Source organism: Coregonus lavaretus, assembly GCF_964263955.1.
Source record: "Coregonus lavaretus genome assembly, chromosome: 3".
Taxonomy (NCBI): Eukaryota; Metazoa; Chordata; class Actinopteri; order Salmoniformes; family Salmonidae; genus Coregonus; species Coregonus lavaretus.
The window spans coordinates 4,171,687-4,196,339 of record NC_139990.1 but is presented as its reverse complement, the minus strand read 5'-3'; the positions used below and the strand labels follow the sequence as shown (position 1 = coordinate 4,196,339).

At 45.3% G+C, this 24,653-nt stretch overlaps 1 protein-coding gene across 2 annotated transcripts in view; it reads left to right on the top strand.

Annotated features, from left to right (window-relative positions):
- Window positions 1-24,653, top strand: part of LOC311124851 (alpha-catulin-like) — a 104,231-nt gene that overhangs the window by 41,284 nt on the left and 38,294 nt on the right. For both annotated transcript variants that reach the window (XM_084158341.1, XM_084158342.1), the window contains exons 2-5: window positions 4,721-4,910; window positions 8,436-8,623; window positions 18,609-18,728; window positions 24,373-24,462. In XM_084158341.1, coding sequence (XP_084014467.1) covers window positions 4,721-4,910; window positions 8,436-8,623; window positions 18,609-18,728; window positions 24,373-24,462 — 588 coding nt within the window. The remainder of the gene's footprint in view (window positions 1-4,720; window positions 4,911-8,435; window positions 8,624-18,608; window positions 18,729-24,372; window positions 24,463-24,653) is intronic.

The window sequence follows — 24,653 nt, the reverse complement described above, 5'->3', positions numbered from 1 at the left end:
GGGTGTGTCAGGTGTGTGTGCGCTTGCGTGCTCAATGCCACGTTTCACACTCAAATGAATAACACTCTGCAGTGTTTTTGCCTGACAACCACAGACACTGATGCTGTTGAACAAGAACAACTTCCACTGAATGGCTTGCTTAATTAGATTGGACACTATTGGACACTATAATTGCACACTATTCCCTATTTAGTGCGCTGCTATTGACCAGGGCACATAGGGCTCTGGTCAAAAGTAGTGCACTACTTCGGGAATAGGGTGCAATTCTGGGACGCAAACATAGAATGTGTTCATAGCATTACTGTTTGGATGGACATATTGACTTCATATTGATACAGGGGCTTGTTGCTGATAAGACTAATAAAGATAATGTCACTTTTATTGTTGGTCTGAACAGAGCCACATGGACAGTAAGATAAGAGAGAGGAATTGACAGCATACTGTGGTCCGTATGACCAAGCCAAAATATATAGGCTGATGTATGGTGTAGTGTTTAGAGCTAGGCTATAGTTTGTTGGTGTTGGCCAGTTTTCCTCCTCTCTGTCAGATAATGAGACATTTTGGTTTTAGACCCATATGTCTCTCTCTCTTTTGATTTTAGAGCAATATAGGATCTCTCCCTCCCTCCCTCCCTCCCTCCCTCTTTTGGGTTTAGACCCATATAGCAGCTCTCTCCCTCTCTTTTTATTTCTCTCCCCCTCTCTTTCTCTCACTCTCTCTTTCTCTCACTCTCTCATTCTCTCTCTCATTTTCTCCTTGTTCTTCAAGAGTAAATGGAGGGATTTCTCACGGAGGGAGCTATTATCAGGTTTCCACAGTCGTTCAACAGGCTGCTAAAAGGCAGAGGGTGTTTCCCAAATGGCACCCTATTTCCCAGGGACTGGTCAACAGTAGTGCTCTATATAGGGAATAGTGTTCCATTTGGGACACAACCAGATGCACTGGTCAGGTTCCCGAGGTTCTGTCTCATCCCTTCTTTTCTGGGTGAGTGCCAGCACGAGAGGGCATTTGAGTGTCATGAATGGCAGATGCCCCTGATTCTGGCCCTTTATGACCTGCACGCCAAATACGCACGCCATGCGCACGCACGCACACACCATCCGTTATCCTCATCTACTGGGTAGTGAAGACACATGACTCTAATGATTAGATTAGAAAAATGGATTGTCCATTAAGTCTGCACAGAATGTAAATGTCACTGTGATGTTGATTTGAATTCAGGCCAAACATTCTAATGTTCTGCAGAGGTTGTGTGCAGTATGATATATGGTAACTCTATCACTGAGTCACCATTGTCCTATGCTGTTATATACAGTAGTAGATCTCATCCAGTATTCAGGCTTTGGGACAGAAATTGGATTTCCCTTTTCCTATAGAATGGCTAATTTTTTTCTGTAGGTGAGTTATCGAGAGCTCCTTGGTTTGGAGGCAACGTAACTAGTGGCTATCTAATCCTGGCCAGGCAACGCTGTTGTGATGCATTGAAGGAGAGAGGGAAGAGAGAGAGGGGCAGATAAGGGCGAGAGTGAGAGATATGCTCTGTTACATTTTCTCTCGTTTTCTGATTATCCTACTCTTCAGGGACACATGTCACTAAACCAACCATCGCGTCCCACTCGGCTACACTGTGACATCACGTAGTCACGCACTCACTCCAAACTCACCCGCCGCCCCCTTCCAATTAATATGCCTCGAGCATCTTCTGTTCTGGTTGAAAAATGGGCTGTGGTTCTGGTTGAAAAGTGTGCTGTCGTTCTGTTCTGGTTGAAGAATGGGCTGTGGTTCTGTTCTGGTTGAAGAATGGGCTTTGGTTTTGTTACATTTTAGTAATTTAGCAGATGCTCTTATCCAGAGCAACTTACAGGAGCAATTAGGGTTAAGTGCCTTGCTCAAGGGCACATCGACATATTTTTCACTTAGCCTGCTTGGCGATTTGAACCAGCGACCTTTCGGTTACTGACCCAACGCTCTTAACCGCTAGGCTACCTGCCGCCTGGTTGAAGAGTGGGCTGTGGTTCTGTTTTGGATGAAGAGCGCGCTGTGGTTCTGGTTGAAGAGTTGGCTGTGGTTCTGTTCTGTTTGAAAAGTGGGCTGTGGATCTGTTCTGGTTGAAGAGTGGGCTGTGATTCTGGTTGAAGAGTGGGCTGTGAAAAGCAGGTGGATGAAGGGGAATTACCTATCCCCACTGCACTTGATGAGCTCCCTAGTACTTCATCTTTACGTTCCAACTCCCTAGTGTTTCCTCTTTACCTTCCAGCTCCCTAGTGTTTCCTCTTTACCTTCCAGCGCCCTAGTGCTTCCTCTTGTCTTTCCAGCTCCCTCGTGCTTCCTCTACGTTCCAGCTCCCTCGTGCTTCCTCTTTACGTTCCAGCTCCCTAGTGCTTCCTCTTTACATTCCAGCTCCCTAGTGCTTCCTCGTTACATTCCAGCTCCCTAGTGTTTCCTCTTTACCTTCCAGCGCCCTAGTGCTTCCTCTTTTCTTTCCAGCTCCCTAGTGCTACCTCTTTACGTTCCAGCTCCCTAGTTCTTCTTCTTTACGTTCCAGCTCCCTAGTGCTTCCTCATTACGTTCCAGCTCCCTCGTTCTTCCTCTTTACGTTCCAGCTCCCTCGTGCTTCCTCTTTACGTTCCAGCTCCCTCGTGCTTCCTCTTTACGTTCCAGCTCCCTCGTGCCTCCTCTTTACGTTCCAGCTCCCTCGTGCTTCCTCTTTACGTTCCAGCTCCCTCGTGCCTCCTCTTTACGTTCCAGTGCCCTAGTGCTTCCTCTTTACGTTCCAGCTCCCTAGTTCTTCTTCTTTACGTTCCAGCTCCCTAGTGCTTCCTTTTTACGTTCCAGCTCCCTAGTGCTTCCTCTTTACGTTCCAGCTACCTAGTGCTTCCTCTTTACGTTCCAGCTCCCTCGTCCTTCCTCTTTACGTTCCAGCTCCCTCGTGCTTCCTCTTTACGTTTCAGCTCCCTAGTGCTTCCTCTTTACGTTTCAGCTCCCTAGTGCTTCCTCTTTACGTTCCAGCTCCCTAGTGCTTCCTCTTTACGTTCCAGCTCCCTAGTGCTTCCTCTTTACGTTCCAGCTCCCTAGTGCTTCCTCTTTACGTTCCAGCTCCCTAGTGCTTCCTCTTTACGTTCCAGCTCCCTAGTGCTTCCTCTTTACGTTCCAGCTCCCTAGTGCTTCCTCGTTACCTTCCAGTGCCCTAATGCTTCCTCTTTTATTTTCAGCGCCCTAGTGCTTCCTCTTTACGTTCCAGCTCCCTAGTTCTTCTTCTTTACGTTCCATTTCCCTAGTGCCTCCTCTTTACGTTCCAGCTCCCTAGTTCTTCTTCTTTACGTTCCAGCTCCCTTGTGCCTCCTCTTTACGTTCCAGCTCCCTCGTCCTTCCTCTTTACGTTCCAGCTCCCTAGTGCCTCCTCTTTACGTTCTCATTCTTTCTACCTCTCTCTCTTTCTGTCTCTCTCTCTCTCTCGTCTTTGTTTCTCCCTCTGGTCCTCTTTTCCAATTCACCTATATAGGTATTGGACACACATTATCTGTTCCATCACTTTCTATTCTAAAGTCAGTTCTGAGGTATTTGAATTTGTTTTCCAAATCCAAAAATAATCATTTGAGACACTGTTTGGATGAAATCTTGTTTCAAATAATCCAACCACATATATTTTTGGAAGGAATCGATAGCTGTGTTTTGCGGAGCCAAGTTTAGCCAGTTTTACACGTGCTTTACAATTGTTTTAAACTTGTTTATAAGCACCATGGTTTGTACAGTAAACCTACTACATTATAGATAGCTGACCACAGTGTTGTGTCCCAAATGGCACCCTTCTCCCTTAATAGTGGGCCCTGGTCGAAAGTAGTGTGCTACAAAGGAAATAGGGTGCCATTTGGGACACACTCCAGGAGTTAGTGGGCCTTGAGAATGCCAGTTGTGTACCAATTTAAATTCCCCCGACTGCTCTCTCACCAATTGTGCTCTGTTATGGTCTGGAAGGGAATGCCTTAGTTACCCGAATGGAAACAATCATTGAATAATTGATAGTAATTGGTTAAAACCTATACATAATAGATGACTCTGATCGTCGCTAACAGGCCCCACGTGAGTTGTGTGTGTGTGCGTGCATGCGTGCTGCGCTACGGGAGACACCTCTTCTTTCCTGCTCTCTCACAGCCGGCTCTCCACCTGTTAGGCTACTCCATAGGAAATCAGCAATCAGCTCTCTGTCTCTCTCCGGGAAAAGGAAATGATTCTAATTTCTACTTTTCTTCTGGTTCCTCACTTGGGCAAAGTGGTGGAACCACGGCCTGTGTTTACACACTGGACCCTGGATGGTGTAGACAGTGATTTGTTTTGGGAAAACATGCTGTTCCACAGTGAAATGGGTTGGTATGCTGATTCAGGTTGAGCACAGCAGCACACTGTGCCATGGAAAGTTAGATAGAATTACTGGGATTTAAACCAGCAGTCTTCAGATAACCATTTCCTCACCAGCTATGACAGCATTCTCTGGTAGCACCACCCCAAAATATGATTCCTTTAAATGGTAGTGTGGTTCCTATACACCTATATTACAAACAGACAAGGATTACTTCACTGATCAGCATGTGTCTCTGTATCACCTCACTGATCAGCCTGTGTCTCTGTATCACCTCACTGATCAGCATGTGTCTCTGTATCACCTCACTGACCAGCCTGTGTCTCTGTATCACCACACTGACCAGTCTCTGTATCCTCCTAGATCACCACACTGATCAACCACAAAGACAAGCCGAAGAAGTCGGAGCGGACCCAGCAGGCCATCCAGAGAGTGGGCCAGGCCGTCAGCGTTGCTGTGGGACGCTTTGTTGCCGTAGGCGAGGCCATCGCCGTGGAGAACGAGGAGCTGAAGGAGGAGATGGGCATGGCTTGTTTCGAGGCCCGCAGAGCAGGTAATTAGGTCTGTGTCTGAAATGGCATCCTTTTCCCTATGTAGTAGTGATGTGGGAAAAGATCGATACAGTTGCATATTGGGATATATCGTATCCTATCGTTTTGACAATAACTCAATATTATTTTTTGCGCTATTTGGGTGTACCTGCTCCAAAACGCAATAAAATCACTATCGAATCGCAATACATATAGAATCATGAGAATTGCAATACATATCGGATCGGCACCTAAGTATCATGATAATATCGTATTGTGAGGTCCCTGGCAATTCCCAGCCCTACCATCTAGTGCACTACTTTTGACCAAAGCCCCATACGAGCCCTGGTCAAAAGTAGTGCACTATATAGGGAATAGGATGCCATTTCGGATGCAGTCTAGGAGTCCAACTAACGGAGTGTTTTTGGGATTGTTTTCATCATAAATAAATGGTTTAAAATGTGTTTTCCTTCAAGACATCACTCTGCCTATCAAACACAACCGCACCGGAGGCATCCAGAAGTTGGAGGCTTTGTTGTTTTTGTTCGTTTTGAGTGAAGTTGAGTTGAAGTTTGTAAGACTTAAGGCTAAAGTGAAGTGAACAGAGTTACTTCTGCTCTTGCTTGAGGGGGGAAATGCAGAGACAGAGAAAATAACAGTGTGAGTCAGGTTTGGAGAGGTAGAGAGCTGTGTCATGGTTCTGATTTGAGGCTGAAGTGTTTGTGTACCAGGCAGTGCTGCAGGCATAATGAAGGCTTTCTGAGGTTTGTCTTCTGGACAGAGTTCACTCGTCTGCAGTATCGACTCTTGCTCAGAGGGAGAGAGAGAGATTGTCTCTAGCCTCAGCTGTCGGCGGTTGCATCCTTTGCTTACAAATAATTGAGGCAAAAAGAGAGAGTAAATGGAGAGGGAGATGTGACCGCTGTTTCCCACTTGTGCCCCCCCTCTTTCAACACTCTTCGCGGGAGGAGGATATCTACACCGCGGCTATCACCACCCTTTCAACTGAACAGTGTAATATATTTTTGAGCCGGCTTTGCAACTCTTATCAAGCGAAAAATAGCAAGATGAATACGGGGACAAAGCCTAAAGCCTGAAGCCCAATTGCAGTCTTATCCTGTTGATAAGTCCAAAACAAAATCTCACAGGATAAGAATTAAGAATTTAGACCCCCAACACAGTGGATAATAGGTTTATGTTTGGGAGAACCGGCATGTGTAACAGTGTCTTTTAATCCCCCAGTGTGCTGATTTGAAAAGGGCTGAACCCATACAAAAGAGAGCTAGTGGGAATCGTCAGCCAGAGTGGCCCACTGTGGCCAATTTATTCCTTCTACTCCTATCTGCCATCTTACCTTCTATACTCTATTGAGATAATATTTGACGTTCACCATTAAAAAGAGAGAATGTGAACTTTTCCCTCTGTCATTTTGGGACGGAATGAAGTTGTCTTCTCTGTGATAGAAGGAAAGAGAGGTAAAGCTTTAAATCTGCAGGAAAGGATTGATGGCCTCTTAACGTGTAGCCAGACGGAGGGAGAGACTAAGCAGGACTCCTCCAACGCAGGAAGGGAGACAGGCAGGCAGGAAGAAAGACGGGCAGGCAGGAAGGTACACGGACAGGCAGGAAGGGAGACGGGCAGGCAGGAAGGGAGACGGGCAGGCAGGAAGGTACATGGACAGGCAGGAAGGGAGACGGGCAGGCAGGAAGGGAGACAGGCAGGCAGGAAGGGAGACGGGCAGGCAGGAAGGGAGACGGGCAGGCAGGAAGGGAGACGGGCAGGCAGGAAGGGGGACGGGCAGGCAGGAAGTGAGACGGGCAGGCAGGACGGAGGACGGGCAGGCAGGAAGGGATTCGGGCTGGCAGGAAGGAGGACGGGGGGGCAGTGATGGAGGCAGCAGGCAGGGAGGGAGGCAGGCAGCATAATCAAATAAATAAAAAAGGTGATTACATTACTTTAATTTGGTGATTTCCATCATGGGGCGACATCGTAGATAGGGGGCACTGAGGCTGAGTTGTTGGTTTCAGTCTGTTCTGTTGGACCAGTCCAAACAAATGAATGTCTCTAACTGAGGTTTTAGGAGGCAAATACTATATTAAGAGTTTTGGATAGTGAGTGTTTAAAAGGCACCTAGGTCCTGTATCTCACCAACCGTCTGTCAGTGCAACCTGCAGGCTGTAGACTACATAGCATCACAATCACCCTGTTATAAGACTATCTTTATGGTAAGGACTTGTTAAAGGACTCCACAGATGTTAATCAAGTCAAGTGTACAATTCCCATTGAAAGAGAGCTTAGCGATAAAGAGACGTGCTCAATAAATTGCTGTTCTCTCTGCACAACTCAAACCCATGTTTCACAAGAAGAACAAGGTCAGGATAGAACAAATGGGGGAACAAACACACCGTGACGAGTCTGGCCTAGAACAAGAATACGAATGAGCAACACTGTTACAACACTGTTGTGAAGCAAAATAGGGGAACCCTTATGTGATGGAGGGGGAATCTGGCATAGCATCATCATGCTCCGTGCTTATTCCGGAGCCTATTCTGGGGTTCAGCAGCATTCTTTGTGAGCCAGGCTGAATGTTTCAGCTGGTTTGTGGCATTCTGGCATCCGGATGCAATCAGTGCATCATTGCACTTTCTTTTGGAATGCAAGCCAACCCAAATAAGGAGGCAAACCATGTATCCAACGTAAGACAAGTCTCTCTCTCTTCGCCCTCCTCCCTCTCTCTCTCTCTCTCTCTCTCTCTCTATCTCTCTCTGTACTGCCTGAGACTGTTGTGGTTAAGGTTCTTCAGTATTTGTGTGTTCATTTTCCTTTATTTGCCGTCCTTTTCCCTCGTCCACCCAGGGTTGTTTTGGAATTTCGTGAACGAACTATGACCCTCCAGTGTACCAGCCGCTCAGTTTGAAATGGCCTGGTCATGCCTCTCAGAGGGCCTGCCAATTGGGCCCTGGCATTGGCTGGCATCACATTGCTGCAGTGCCACCGGGCTGAATATAATCCTCCTGTGCCAGCCTGCCTGTTAAGGATGAGATGTTCCTACTGGGGTTTATGGTGCTGCTGTTGACTGACAGGAGAGGGGGCACCAACCATGGGAGGGAACCTAAGGGGCTTTAGCTAGCTAAACATCTCAAACAAAGTGAAGCTGAATTCTAGATGTCACATTTTGAACACATTTTTGGATAATGGGGTTTGCATGAAACACTAAATGATGAGCTCTCTGGGAGGATTGTTTGAAAGACACTTACCACTGTGAAGCAGTATGACCAAGTATTAGAAAATGGAGATACAGTGAAAATTGATATGGTACCTCTGAAAATGTTGTATGGCATTTGTATGCTGAATGATATAGAAAAATCCGTATAGATTTGATCATCCTCCTCTTCCTCCTCCTCCTCATCACCATGATCATCCTCATCACCATCATCCTCCTCCTCATCACCATGATCATCCTCATCATCCTCTTCCTCATCCTCCTCATCACCATGATCATCCTCATCACCATCATTCTCCACCTCCTTTTGTCCTTTTTGTCCTAGGGGATGCCATAGCCAAGCTGACAGATGTTGGGACGCCGGTGGCCCCCCCTGTGGACGGACGCAACACAGTGTTCAGTGACCGGACAGGCATGGTGAAGGCCGCCCGCATGCTCCTCTCCTCCGTCACCAAAGTCCTGGTCCTCGCAGACCGCATCGTCATCAAACAGATCATCACCTCACGCAACAAAGTAGGTATCGATTCCTACCACACAGTGGGATACACACACATCATAGACACAATATACATTTAGATATAGGGCCATAGATGCACACTGACACAATGTAGATCTAGGGCCATACAGTGAGGGGAACAAAGTATTTGATCCCCTGGTGATTTTGTACGTTTGCCCACTGACAAAGAAATTATCAGTCTATAATTTTAATGGTATGTTTATTTATAACATTTGAACAGTGAGAGACAGAATAACAACAAAAAAATCCAGAAAAACGCATGTCAAAAATGTTATAAATTGATTTGCATTTTAATGAGGAAAGTAAGTATTTGACCCCCTCTCAATCAGAAAGATTTCTGGCTCCCAGGTGTCTTTTATACAGGTAACAAGCTGAGATTAGGAGCACACTCTTAAAGGGAGTGCTCCTAATCTCAGCTTGTTACCTGTATAAAAGACACCTGTCCACAGAAGCAATCAATCAATCAGATTCCAAACTCTCCACCATGGCCAAGACCAAAGAGCTCTCCAAGGATGTTAGGGACAAGATTGTAGACCTACACAAGGCTGGAATGGGCTACAAGACCATCGCCAAGCAGCTTGGTGAGAAGGTGACAACAGTTGGTGCGATTATTCGCAAATGGAAGAAACACAAAAGAACTGTCAATCTCCCTCGGCCTGGGGCTCCATGCAAGATCTCACCTCGTGGAGTTGCAATGATCATGAGAACAGTGAGGAATCAGCCCAGAACTACACGGGAGGATCTTGTCAATGATCTTAAGGCAGCTTGGACCATAGTCACCAAGAAAACAATTGGTAACACACTACGCCGTGAAGGACTGAAATCCTGCAGCGCCCGCAAGGTCCCCCTGCTCAAGAAAGCACATATACAGGCCCGTCTGAAGTTTGCCAATGAACATCTGAATGATTCATAGGAGAACTGGGTGAAAGTATTGTGGTCAGATGAGACCAAAATCGAGCTCTTTGGCATCAACTCAACTCGCTGTGTTTGGAGGAGGAGGAATGCTGCTTATGACCCCAAGAACACCATCCCCACCGTCAAACATGGAGGTGGAAACATTATGCTTTGGGGGTGTTTTTCTGCTAAGGGGACAGGACAACTTCACCGCATCAAAGGGACGATGGACGGGGCCATGTACCGTCAAATCTTGGGTGAGAACCTCCTTCCCTCAGCCAAGGCATTGAAAATGGGTCGTGGATGGGTATTCCAGCATGACAATGACCCAAAACACACGGCTAAGGCAACAAAGGAGTGGCTCAAGAAGAAGCACATTAAGGTCCTGGAGTGGCCTAGCCAGTCTCCAGACCTTAATCCCATAGAAAATATGTGGAGGGAGCTGAAGGTTCGAGTTGCCAAACGTCAGCCTCGAAACCTTAATGACTTGGAGAAGATCTGCAAAGAGGAGTAGGACAAAATCCCTCCTGAGATATGTGCAAACCTGGTGGCCAACTACAAGAAACGTCTGACCTCTGTGATTGCCAACATGGGTTTTAACACCAAGTACTAAGTCATGTTTTGCAGAGGGATCAAATACTTATTTCCCTCATTAAAATGCAAATGAATTTATAAAATTTTTGACATGTGTTTTTCTGGATTGTTTTGTTGTTATTCTGTCTCTCACTGTTCAAATAAACGTACCATTAAAATTATAGACTGATCATATCTTTGTCAGTGGGCAAACGTACAAAATCAGCAGGGGATCAAATACTTTTTTCCCTCACTGTAGATGCATACAGACACAATGTAGATATAGGGCCATAGATGCACACTGACACAGATACACAGAACAAAGTACAATGGGGGGAAAAAGTATTTAGTCAGCCACCAATTGTGCAAGTTCTCCCACTTAAAAAGATGAGAGAGGCCTGTAATTTTCATCATAGGTACACGTCAACTATGACAGACAAAATGAGAAAAAGAAATCCAGAAAATCACATTGTAGGATTTTTAATGAATTTATTTGCAAATTATGGTGGAAAATAAGTATTTGGTCAATAACAAAAGTTTCTCAATACTTTGTTATATACCCTTTGTTGGCAATGACACAGGTCAAACGTTTTCTGTAAGTCTTCACAAGGTTTTCACACACTGTTGCTGGTATTTTGGCCCATTCCTCCATGCAGATCTCCTCTAGAGCAGTGATGTTTTGGGGCTGTCGCTGGGCAACACGGACTTTCAACTCCCTCCAAAGATTTTCTATGGGGTTGAGATCTGGAGACTGGCTAGGCCACTCCAGGACCTTGAAATGCTTCTTACGAAGCCACTCCTTCGTTGCCCGGGCGGTGTGTTTGGGATCATTGTCATGCTGAAAGACCCAGCCACGTTTCATCTTCAATGCCCTTGCTGATGGGAGGTTTTCACTCAAAATCTCACGATACATGGCCCCATTCATTCTTTCCTTTACACGGATCAGTCGTCCTGGTCCCTTGGCAGAAAAACAGCCCCAAAGCATGATGTTTCCACCCCCATGCTTCACAGTAGGTATGGTGTTCTTTGGATGCAACTGAGCATTCTTTGTCCTTGAGTTGAGTTTTTACCAAAAAGTTCTATTTTGGTTTCATCTGACCATATGACATTCTCCCAATCCTCTTCTGGATCATCCAAATGCACTCTAGCAAACTTCAGACGGGCCTGGACATGTACTGGCTTAAGCAGGGGGACACGTCTGGCACTGCAGGATTTGAGTCCCTGGCGGCGTAGTGTGTTACTGATGGTAGGCTTTGTTACTTTGGTCCCAGCTCTCTGCAGGTTATTCACTAGGTCCTCCCGTGTGGTTCTGGGATTTTTGCTCACCGTTCTTGTGATCATTTTGACCCCACGGGGTGAGATCTTGCGTGGAGCCCCAGATCGAGGGAGATTATCAGTGGTCTTGTATGTCTTCCATTTCCTAATAATTGCTCCCACAGTTGATTTCTTCAAACCAAGCTGCTTACCTATTGCAGATTCAGTCTTCCCAGCCTGGTGCAGGTCTACAATTTTGTTTCTGGTGTCCTTTGACAGCTCTTTGGTCTTGGCCATAGTGGAGTTTGGAGTGTGACTGTTTGAGGTTGTGGACAGGTGTCTTTTATACTGATAACAAGTTCAAACAGGTGCCATTAATACAGGTAACGAGTGGAGGACAGAGGAGCCTCTTAAAGAAGAAGTTACAGGTCTGTGAGAGCCAGAAATCTTGCTTGTTTGTAGGTGACCAAATACTTATTTTCCACCATAATTTGCAAATAAATTCATTAAAAATCCTACAATGTGATTTTCTGGATTTTCTTTTCTCATTTTGTCTGTCATAGTTGATGTGTACCTATGATGAAAATTACAGGCCTCTCTCATCTTTTTAAGTGGGAGAACTTGCACAATTGGTGGCTGACTAAATACTTTTTTTCCCCACTGTAGGTACACACAGAGACACACACACTCACAAGCAGGTGCGCACAAACACACACACCAGTGGCAGTCTGTGCCGTTTAAGATAAGGCAGGACGATTCTTTTTTTAATGAGCATGGCGTTATTTCTATTCCAGCATATTGGATGACTGTCATTCATATTCCATTCACCCAGCTCAATGTAACATCGATAGGTTTAGGCTGCATCTAGCTGATCTAGGGTGTAATCATTAGTCCCAACAGTTGCAAACAAGTTTCTATTGGACAACTTCAGGTATGTTTATCCCTGTTTGTTTCCGTTTAAGTAATGTTTTTCAACAGAATCGGCGGAATGAATACACCCCTGATCACACCCAAACACAGTTCACTTTCATAGCAGCCAACATACAAACAGCATGATCCCTTTGATCGTTGGATAATTCCTTCTCTCATCTACGCGTTTTCTTCCTCTCACCTTTTCCATTCACTTGTGAACTTAAATGCACAACACATCAGCTGTATGTGACCAGGTGAAAATAAAAACGTTACAAGCCAAACCTTCATATCATAACCGCTAACCGCTACACACAGCTTACATCATTGTCACCATATTAGCTAACGTCAAGTCAACATAGCTACTAGAACTAATACGTTGGTGAACCCGCTACAGTCATGCAGTACAGTGTACAGTTAGCAAGCAGTTTAGCAGTTACACGTTCAGGCCCCGGTGGCAATAAATTAATAAAACCAAAAGCTTACCTTGACTTGGAAGAGTTCCAGTGTTGGATAGCCAACAAGGTAACATAGCATCTGTCTCTGTTTGATCCGGGTGTTTGAGTAGGCTAAACTAGATAGCTGCATTTGCCAGCTAAGTAAGTGAAAGTGAAAAAAAAATACGAAATATATAGCTATCTCTCTCTCTCCTCCATTTTTGAAGAAATAATTTGTTCAAAACTGTTTCTTTCTCTCTCTTTGAGTCAACTACTCACCACATTTTATGCACTGCAGTGCTAGCTAGCTGTAGCTTATGCTTTGATTGGGTGGACAGCATGTCAGTTCATGCTACAAGAGCTCTGATAGGTTGTAGGAAGTTGTCATAATTACTGTGTAAGTCTATGGAAGGGGGTGAGAAACATGAGCCTCCTAGGTTTTGTATTGAACTCAATGTACCCAGAGGAGGACGGAAACTAGCTGTCCTCTGGCTACACCATGGTGCTACCCTACAGAGTGCTGTTGAGGCTAATGTAGACCTTCATTGCAAAACATTGTGTTTTAATCAATTATTTGTTGACGTGAATATATTTAGTATAGTGTTATCTAAAAATGATGACTTATTTTTTTTCCCACTATTTTTATTTTTATGAAATTCACTGAGGAGGATGGTCCTCCCCTTTCCTCCTCTGAGGAGCCTTCACTGACACAATACACACACACACACACACACACACACACACACACAAAGACACAAACGCCCAGCACTGGCGACTCCATCCAGTCTTTCAGATCTTATCGGAGCTCCATGATACAGTACAGGAGAACTCCGTCCTCTGCTGCTCTGGAGATAACAGAAGAAGCACATTTACCATTTCTCTACCTGGTGCTTTCAGGAAGGGGATGTGCTCACACACGGGGTCCTGGGGGGTAAGGGCCTGTTTGGTCTAGTCTAGTAAGGCCTGTTTGGACAGACTGGGGACGGGGCTGCTCCCATTACTGGCAAACAGAATTTAATTTTGAACCCTGTCTCTGTCTGATAACAGCCTAGCTCTTCTGCCTGGCCTGCAGGATGTCACTACTGTTTACCCTTCGAGAGCCAGGCCAAGCCTCTGATGCACACATGCACACACACACACACACACACACACACACCATCACACTCACAATCTCTCTCACACACACACACACACCATCACACTCACCATCTCTCTCTCTCACACACACATACACACACACACTGCTCCAGATGGATGGATCACAGCGTTATATAATTGATGTTTTTGGGGGGTCTGAGGTGTGAAAGGTTTGATGCATTATGCATCAGCTGACTTTGTTTGGTGATGCATATGTCAGGTCAAACCATGTATCTTTGTTGGGTGATGCATGTGTCAGGTCAGACCAAGTTGTGACTAAATGCAATACAGATAATATGCTACCAGGAATCTATCTAGGTATGTATTAGCCTTAAGCGGTATACCGTATACCGGGGTAAAAATAGCCACTGGATTGTTATTCAATGCCATCAATACCGTTAACTATTTCAAGTTTTTCAATAAATTGTAATATTTGTAGCTACCTGCAGTCAACTTGTGCAATGCGTTAGGAGATAAAGCATGTTCTTCATTTTACCCTTCACATTATTTTACATTATGAAGATTTATATACTGAACAAAAATATAAACGCAACATGTAAAGTGTTGGTCCCATGTTTCATGAGCTGAAATAAAAGATCCCAGAAATGTTCCATACGCAGAAGAAGCTTGTTTCTCTCAAATGTTGGGCACAAATTTGTTTCCATCCCTGTTAGTGAGCATTTCTCCTTTGCCAAGATGATCCATCCACCTGACAGGTGTGGCATATCAAGATGCTGATTAAACACCATGATCATTACACAGGTGCACCTTGTGCTGGGAACAATAAAAGGCCACTCTAAAATGTGCAGTTTTATCACACAACACAATGCCACAGATGTCTCAAGTTTTGAGGAAGCGTGGAATTGGCATGCAGACTGCAGAAATGTCCACCAGAGCTGTTGCCAGATAATGTAATGTTAATTTCTCTACCATAAGCCGCCAACATTGTTTTAGAGAATTTGGCAGTACGGCCAACAGGTTTCATAACCACAGACCACGTGTAACCACGCCAGCCCAGGACCTCCACATCCGGCTTCTTCACCTGCGGGATCGTCGGAGACCAGCCACCAGGACAGCTGATGAAACTGAGGAGTATTTCTGTCTGTAACAAAGCCCTTCTGTGGGGTAAAACTGTGCCCCTGCCCAGTTGTGAAATCCATAGATTAGGGCCTAATGAATTTATTTCAATTGACTGATTTCCTTATATGAACTGTAACTCAGTAAAATCGTTGAAATTGTTGCGTTTATATTTTTGTTCAGTACAGTTCCCAGAACAGTTGATCTACATTTACATTTACGTCATTTAGCAGACGCTCTTATCCAGAGCGACTTACAAATTGGTGCATTCACCCTATAGCCAGTGGGATAACCACTTTACAATTATTATTATTTTTTATTTTATTTTTTTATTTAGGGGGGGGGGGGGTAGAAGGATTACTTTATCCTATCCCAGGTATTCCTTAAAGAGGTGGGGTTTCAAATGTCTCCGGAAGGTGGTGAGTGACTCCGCTGTCCTGGCGTCGTGAGGGAGCTTGTTCCACCATTGGGGTGCCAGAGCAGTGAACAGTTTTGACTGGGCTGAGCGGGAACTATGCTTCCGCAGTGGAAGGGGAGCCAGCAGGCCAGAGGTGGATGAACGCAATGCCCTCGTTTGGGTGTAGGGACTGATCAGAGCCTGAAGGTACGGAGGTGCCGTTCCCCTCACAGCTCCATAGGCAAACACCATGGTCTTGTAACAGATGCGAGCTTCAACTGGAAGCCAGTGGAGTGTGCGGAGGAGCGGGGTGACGTGAGAGAACTTGGGAAGGTTGAACACCAGACGGGCTGCGGCATTCTGGATGAGTTGTAGGGGTTTAATGGCACAGGCAGGGAGCCCAGCCAACAGCGAGTTGCAGTAATCCAGACGGGAGATGACAAGTGCCTGGATTAGGACCTGTGCCGCTTCCTGTGTAAGGCAGGGTCGTACTCTCCGAATGTTGTAGAGCATAAACCTGCAGGATCGGGTCACCGCCTTGATGTTAGCGGAGAACGACAGGGTGTTGTCCAGGGTCACGCCAAGGCTCTTCGCACTCTGGGAGGAGGACACAACGGAGTTGTCAACCGTGATGGCGAGATCATGGAACGGGCAGTCCTTCCCCGGGAGGAAGAGCAGCTCCGTCTTGCCAAGGTTCAGCTTGAGGTGGTGATCCGTCATCCATACTGATATGTCTGCCAGACATGCAGAGATGCGATTCGCCACCTGGTTATCAGAAGGGGGGAAAGGAGAAGATTAGTTGTGTGTCGTCAGCGTAGCAATGATAGGAGAGGCCATGTGAGGATATGACAGAGCCAAGTGACTTGGTGTATAGCGAGAATAGGAGAGGGCCTAGAACTGAGCCCTGGGGGACACCAGTGGTGAGAGCACGTGGTGCGGAGACAGCTTCTCGCCACGCCACTTGGTAGGAGCGACCGGTCAGGTAGGACGCAATCCAAGAGTGAGCCGCGCCGGAGATGCCCAGCTCGGAGAGGGTGGAGAGGAGGATCTGATGGTTCACAGTATCAAAGGCAGCAGACAGGTCTAGAAGGACAAGCACGTGTTTGTTTGTAAATGGCACTACTGGTGAAAGCTAGTCCAGCTGTGTATTGACAAGGGTCAAGTGTTTTTTTTTTTCAATAGAGGGATGAGGGACGTGCAACTATAGTTTTCCTTCACAGAAAATACATTAGTGCAACACATTAGGCAGAAAATAGCTTCATTTTTATGAACAGAAGTGGAACACTATTTGTCTGGCAGCCACACAAGTAAATTTGTTTTTTGCTAAAACAATGCATGACCATCATATTGCTATTGTTTATCATAGAAAGAATGTAGCCAGCTACATTTCCTAATGTTTTGCTTAGAGTTCATCTTGCATTTTACCTGAGGAAAGTAGGCTGCCTAGTGCCTACACGGAGAAGAAACTTACACAGTCAGAGTGCTGTCTGCAGATAGAATGCACGTTCGTGAATTCTCATCTGAGTTCAGAAGTGCAACTTCAGCACAAAATTAGTATGATGCCAAGCAGAAATTACAGTAAGATGCATTTCAGATCTGCATTTACAAAACGCAGCATGAGATTTCTTACGCGTGTTGTTTTTGTTCCTGTGTGAAAAATTAAGAATTCTGCGTTAACGTGACCCCTAAGTAAGTTACTGAATTAATAAGGTGACGGGGCATCATATGATGTAATCTTTGTGCCGTGTTTGAGAACTCAACACCCTTTGGATGAGTTATCTGTACAGCTGCCACTGCTATCTTTTGATTTCCTTGCATTTGTCTCCTCTCTGTTCTTCGCCTGTCTGCTCCTCCCCCATCTTCTCAGAGCAGAGCAGGCAGGCCCGTTGCCCTAGCGACTCCAGACAGCGTGTACACATGCGGCTTCAGAGCAGACAAGGATGCGTCAAAACGTTGTTCATTTGCACAATATATCTTGTTCACGTTCGATTGTAAATGTCCAGACTCACCAAAAATGACATTCGGTAGCTTCTACATTTACATTTTAGTCATTTAGCAGACGCTCTTATCCAGAGCGACTTACAGGAGCAATTAGGGTTAAGTGCCTTGCTTAAGGACACATCGACAGATTTTTCACCTAGTCGGCTCGGGGATTAGAACCAGCGACCTTTCGGTTACTGGCACAACGCTCTTACCCACTAAGCTACCTGCCGCCCCATTTACTTCTACCTATATGTGTTGTGATGTTTAAAAAACACACGTGTTCTCAGTTGAACCTGACGTTTATCTCATCGAGTAGCGTCTCAAAAATACAACGGAAATAGAACCACCAAATCACCTAGTCTTTTCGGATAAAAAACATATTAACAAAATAGACTGTCCAGTCGATGATACGAATCTAGACAATCAGTGATCAACATATGTATAACTTTATGAGCTGGTTTGCCTGTCTTTGCAATTTGTTTATTTTCGTTTACTCTCGTTAGCATATTTAGCTAGCAGCCTCCATGGAAATTCGCTATTACTTGTGCTAATTTTGTAATTCTGGTAACAGATGCACAATGTTTTTTGCGTCTCGTGTACTAAACTGGTAATACCGTAAATCCCGGAATGAGAGAAGGACGGTATGACGATATGAAAATCATATGTCATAAAGTAACACGCATATAACATATACTCTGTTCCGTTCCTTTTGCAGAGAAATCACAGGTCACCCCTTACCCCACCCTGCGTGTTCCAGTGTGTACAGTAGAGGTGATTGGGGTAAATCACTGTGATTTGATTGGTTTCTCAAGTGCCACCCAGCCTCAGGGCCAGAGTGATCTGCTGAGACATGGAGACATGACCATCAATCCTCCTTCCTCTCCCTCGCTCCCTCTCTCTCCCCGTTCACCAGACGATTGGGACACGATTCCACTTCCTGTCACGATGACCTTTTCCTGTTTCTACAGACAGGTCCTCGACGTCGTTGCAGTCAGTCAGTCATGACAAGCTGGTCTACTGAACACTTTGGCTTGAAAGCGTGGAAAGTGAACGTGATGGCCATCACTTGTATGACGAGGCCCACATTGAGTCTGCGTATCAATTTGCTTTGCTGCCTCGTTCTGTATCTATAACCCCATTCACACACACATCTTAACGGTGTCACAGCAACTTTACTCCATCTCTCAAGACCTGGTTCGGGTAGAAAGCTGGAGCCATCTTTGAGTTCTGTGTATAATATTTGATGTTTAAGTCGAGTTGTTATGTGTAATGTGTGGGAGTCAGCGATAGTTACTGTAGTAGTGTTCCTGATTTACCCAGGTGCTAGTAACCTTGGAGCAGCTGGAGAGAGTGAGCACCTTCCAGGAGTTTGTCCAGATCTTCAGCCAGTTTGGGAACCAAATGGTAGAATTCGCCCACCTGACCGGGGACAGACAGAATGTAAGTACCGTCCCACTCGAAAAGAGTATTGGTCAAGACACTCTTCTTTCCCCTCCAGCTCTCTCTCTCTCTCGCTATCGCTAATGCTATTTGGCCCTAAACAGATCTCTCTCTCTCTCTAATGCTATTTGGCCCTAAACAGAGAGTACACAGTGGCAGAATACCTGACCACTGTGACTGACACAAAATTAAGGAAAGCTTTGACTATGTACAGACACAGTGAGCATAGTCTTGCTATTGAGAAAGGTCGCCATAGGCAGACCTGGCTCTCAAGAGAAGACAGGCTATGTGCACACTGTCCACACAATGAGGTGGAATCTGAGCTGCACTTCCTTACCTCTTGCCAAATGTATGACCATATTAGAGACACTTATTTCCCTCAGATTACACAGACCCACAAAGAATTCCAAAACAAATCCAATTTTGATAAACTCCCATATCCATATCTATACCACAGTGTGCAATCACAGCAGCAAGATTTGTGACCTGTTGCCACAAGAAAAGGGCAACCAGTGAAGAACAAACACCATTGTAAATACAACCCATATTTATTTATTTTCCCTTTTGTACTTTAACTATTTGCACATCGTTACAACACTCTATATAGACATAATATGACATTTGAAATGTCTTTATTCCTTTGGAACTTGTGTGAGTAATATTTACTGTTCACTTTTTATTGTTTATTTCACTTTTGTTTATCCATTTCACTTGCTTTGGCAACGTAAACATGTTTCCCATGACAATACAGCCCATTAAATTGAATTGAGAGAGAGATAAACTATAAAGGTCTAAATGCCATGGGCTTTCCAGCTTGTAAAAAGAGGTTCCTGTCTTAATGAATCAAGTGAGTGTCTGTGTGTGTGCGCCTGTGTGTGTGGGAGAGAGAACCGTACGGTGCCGTGAGCCATGTTGACTCCACATCCAGTCAGACAACGAGATGACACAGATAGCAGGGTATGTATGACGAGCCCCTGCTGCCCTGACACACGTGCATATACACACACTACAGGGCCTCTGCACAACCAGGGATAGTGTAGGTGTGTTTAGACAGACGGCAGAACAAATGCGTGGGTCAGATCTGACTCACATCTCAAAGGAGTGATTACATCATCAAAGCAAAATGTGCCTTGATAAGTTTTGACATTCAAATCAAACAAACTCTCTAGCGACCTAATGACGTTGTAAAAACATCATACTGTACATACATCTTTGCACGTTTTCAAGAAATAATTATGGCAGAAAGTTATAACTCTGGTGTTCCCTGTAGTGCCAGCGTCTGCTAATCCTGCTTTGATTCATACACAGTCTCTATGAATGCATCCAAATAGGCACCCTATTCCCTATGTAGTGCACTACTTTTGACCAGGGCCCACGCGTTCAAAAGGTGTGCACTACACAGGGAATAGGTTGCCATTCTGTATACAGCCTATGGTTCAACAGACTGCGCTAGCTAGATAATCAAAAGTGAATAGCTGTGATAGAGAGAGAGAGAGGAAAACATTCAGCTTTCCTTCCCCTCTTTTTGTTTAACATCATCTCTCTGTCTGGAAATCTACTGAGACTAACCAAGTGAAGAGCAGGGGATTTTTTTATAATTTTTTTATTTCACCTTTATTTAACCAGGTAAGCCAGTTGAGAACAAGTTCTCATTTACAACTGCGACCTGGCCAAGATAAAGCAAAGCAGTGCGATAAAAACAACAACAACACAGAGTTACATATGGGATAAACAAAACGTACAGTCAATAACACAATAGAACATCTATATACAGTGTGTGCAAATGTAGTAAGTTATGGAGGTAAGGCAATAAATAGGACAGTGCAAAATAATTACAATTTAGTATTAACACTGGAGTGATAGATGTGCAGAAGATGATGTGCAAATAGAGATACTGGGGTGCAGATGAGCAAAATAAATAACAATATGGGGATGAGGTAGTTGGGTGGGCTAATTACAGATGGGCTGTGTACAGGTGCAGTGATCGGTAAGCTGCTCTGACAACTGATGCTTAAAGTTAGTGAGGGAGATAAGAGTCTCCAGCTTCAGAGAGTTTTGCAGTTCGTTCCAGTCATTGGCAGCAGAAAACTGGAAGGAATGGTGGCCAAAGGAGGTGTTGGCTTTGGGGATGACCAGTGAGATATACCTGCTGGACCGCATACTACGGGTGTTTGTTGCTATGGTGACCAATGAGCTAAGATAAGGCGGGGATTTGCCTAACAGTGATTTATAGATGACCTGGAGCCAGTGGGTTTGGCGACGAATATGTAGTGAGGGCCAGCCAACGAGAGCGTACAGGTCACAGTGGTGGGTAGTATATGGGGCTTTGCTGACAAAACGGATAGCACTGTGATAGACTACATCCAATTTGCTGAGTAGGGTGTTGGAGGCTATTTTGTAAATGACATCGCCAAAGTCAAGGATCGGTAGGATAGTCAGTTTTACGAGGGCATGTTTGGCAGCATGAGTGAAGGAGGCTTTGTTGCAAAATAGGAAGCTGATTCTAGATTTAACTTTGGATTGGAGATGCTTAATGTGAGTCTGTAAGGATAGTTTATGGCCTAACCAGACACCTAGGTATTTGTAGTTGTCCACATATTCTATGTCAGACCTGCCGAGAGTAGGGATTCTAGTCGGGCGGGCGGGTGCAAGCAGCGTTCAATTGAAGAGCATGTATTTAGTTTTACTAGCGTTTAAGAGCAGTTGGAGGCCACGGAAGGAGTGTTGTATGGCATTGAAGCTCGTTTGGAGGTTTGTTAACACAGTGTCCAATGAAGGGCCAGATGTATACAAAATGGTGTCGTCTGCATAGAGGTGGATCTGAGAGTCACCAGCAGCAAGAGCGACATCATTGATATACACAGAGAATAGAGTCGGCCTGATAATTGAACCCTGTGGCACCTCCATAGAGACTGCCAGAGGTCCAGACAACAGGCCCTCCGATTTGACACATTTAACTCTATCTGAGAAGTAGTTGGTGAACCAGGCGAGGCAGTCATTTGAGAAACCAAGGCTATTTAGTCTGCCAATAAGAATGCGGTGATTGACAGAGTCGAAAGCATAGCGGAGAAGGTACGGTGGGATTCGAAATGGTCGGTGATCTGTTTGTTAACTTGGCTTTCAAATACTTTCGAAAGGCAGGGCAGGATGGATATAGGTCTGTAACAGTTTGAATCTAGAGTGTCTCCCCCTTTGAAGTGGGGGATGACCGTGGCAGCTTTCCAATCTCTGGGGATCTCAGACGATACGAAAGAGAGATTGAACAGGCTAGTAATGGGGGTTGCGACAATTTCGGCGGCTAATTTTAGAAAGAAAGGGTCCAGATTGACTAGCCCGGGGGGGGGGGGGGGGGGGTGACAGTGTTTCCTAGCCTCAGTGCAGTGGGCAGCTGGGAGGAGGTGCTCTTATTCTCCATGGACTTTACAGTGTCCCAAAACCTTTTGGAGTTAGTGTTACAGGATGCACATTTCTGTTTGAAAATGCTAGCCTTTGCTTTCCTAACTGATTTTGTATATTGGTTCCTGACTTCCCTGAAAAGTTGCCTATCGCGGGGGCTGTTCGATGCTAATGCAGTATGCCACAGGATGTTTTTGTGCTGGTCAAGGGCAGTCAAGTCTGGGGTGAACCAGGGGCTATATCTGTTCTTATTTCAGAATTTTTTGAATGGGGCATGCTTATTTAAGATGGAGAGGAAAGCACTTTTAAAGGACAACAAGGCATCCTCTACTGACGGAATGAGGTCAATATCCATCCAGGATACCCGGGCCAGGTCAATTAGAAAGACCTGCTTGCTAAAGTGTTTTAGGGAGCGTTTGACAGTGATTAGGGGTGGTCGTTTGACCGCGGACCCATTACGGACGCAGGCAATGAGGCAGTGATCGCTGAGATCCTGGTTGAAGACAGCGGAGGTGTATTTAGAGGGTAAATTAGTCAGGATGATATCTATGAGGGTGCCCATTTTTACGGATTTAGGGTTGTACCTGGTAGGTTTCTTGATAATTTGTGTGAGATTGAGGGCATCTAGTTTAGATTGTAGGACAGCCGGGGTGTTAAGCATATCCCAGTTTAGGTCACCAAGCAGATTCTACTGAGTTACGGTCCATATAAGGAAATCAGTCAATTCAAGTAAATTCCTTACGCCCTAATCTACGGATTTCACGTGACTGGGAATACAGATATGCATCTGTTGGTCACAGATACATGTAAAAAAGGTAGCGGCATGAATCAGAAAACCAGTCAGTGTCTTGTGTGACCACCATTTGCCTCATGCAGCGCGACACATCTCCTTCGCATCGACGATCCCCCTGAAACACACACTAAATCCTTACTGGAGGCTGCTTAGTCTTTGAAACACGGAGATAAGGAGAGAGTCAGTGGATGTTACTGAGCTATCTACTTCACCAGGTTAATCTATGAGTAATGTATTTTTATTTTTCCTTTATTTAACTAGGCAAGTCAGTTAAGAACAAATTCTTATTTACAATGACGGCCTACACTGGCCAAACCCGGACGACGCTGGGCCAATTGTGCGCCTCCCTATGGGACTCCCAATCACGGCCGGTTGTGATACAGCCTGGAATCGAACCAGGGGTCTGTAGTGACGCCTCAAGCACTGAGATGCAGTGCCTTAGACCATTGCGCCACTCGGGAGCCCTAATAACTCTGATGGCTGGAAAACTATGCCTTACCTAAACTTAGCTTGAGATCTCTGATGGTCGGTGAACTAAGCCTTAACTAAACTTAGCTTGAGACGGTTCTTTCACATCGTACAGATATGCTCTGTGTGTGTTTAAAGTGTGGGGGTTGCTTTTTTGAACAACTTACCCCTTGAAGTAATTGGTCCACTGGTCCAGACCAGAGCCATGTATTTATTTTATTCTTAATACATGGCTCTGGTCCAGACCCCTGGTAGGTCAAGCCAGTTATTCTTGGCAAGACTGAGTTGTGGCTTGAAAAATGGTTCTCTCTATTTGGTGGCTCACAAGATCATTCAAAAGGCTTTTAACTGGCCCACAATCACAAATCAGAGAAGTTTGGGAACCAGCTACTTCTCTAACTGTCCAGTGTTGGTCTCTGTCCATTAGGACCTGAAGGAGGAGACTACTTCTCTAACTGTCCAGTGTTGGTCTCTGTCCTTTAGGACCCGAAGGAGGAGACTACTTCTCTAACTGTCCAGTGTTGGTATCTGTCCATTAGGACCTGAAGGAGGAGACTACTTCTCTAACTGTCCAGTGTTGGTCTCTGTCCATTAGGACCCGAAGGAGGAGACTACTTCTCTAACTGTCCAGTGTTGGTCTCTGTCCAGTAGGACCTGAAGGAGGAGACTACTTCTCTAACTGTCCAGTGTTGGTCTCTGTCCTTTAGGACCTGAAGGAGGAGACTACTTCTCTAACTGTCCAGTGTTGGTCTCTGTCCATTAGGACCTGAAGGAGGAGACTACTTCTCTAACTGTCCAGTGTTGGTCTCTGTCCTTTAGGACCTGAAGGAGGAGACTACTTCTCTAACTGTCCAGTGTTGGTCTCTGTCCAGTAGGACCTGAAGGAGGAGACTACTTCTCTAACTGTCCAGTGTTGGTCTCTGTCCTTTAGGACCTGAAGGAGGAGACTACTTCTCTAACTGTCCAGTGTTGGTCTCTGTCCATTAGGACCTGAAGGAGGAGAATAAGAAGGCCAGGATGGCAGCAGCCAGAGCAGTGCTGGAGAAATGCACCATGATGCTGCTCACTGCATCCAAGGTAGGTGCATCCTACCACTACTGCTAATGTAGTAGGTTAAACCTGTGTACTGGAAACACTTGGGTGAAATTAGGCCTTGTGATGCTCATGTGAATTTCCATTATTTTTTTCGGCTTCAATCCAGCCTAACTTCTCACTTAAAACATAGTGTTTGTGTTTAATGTATATGAGGTATAGAGACTGTATTACTA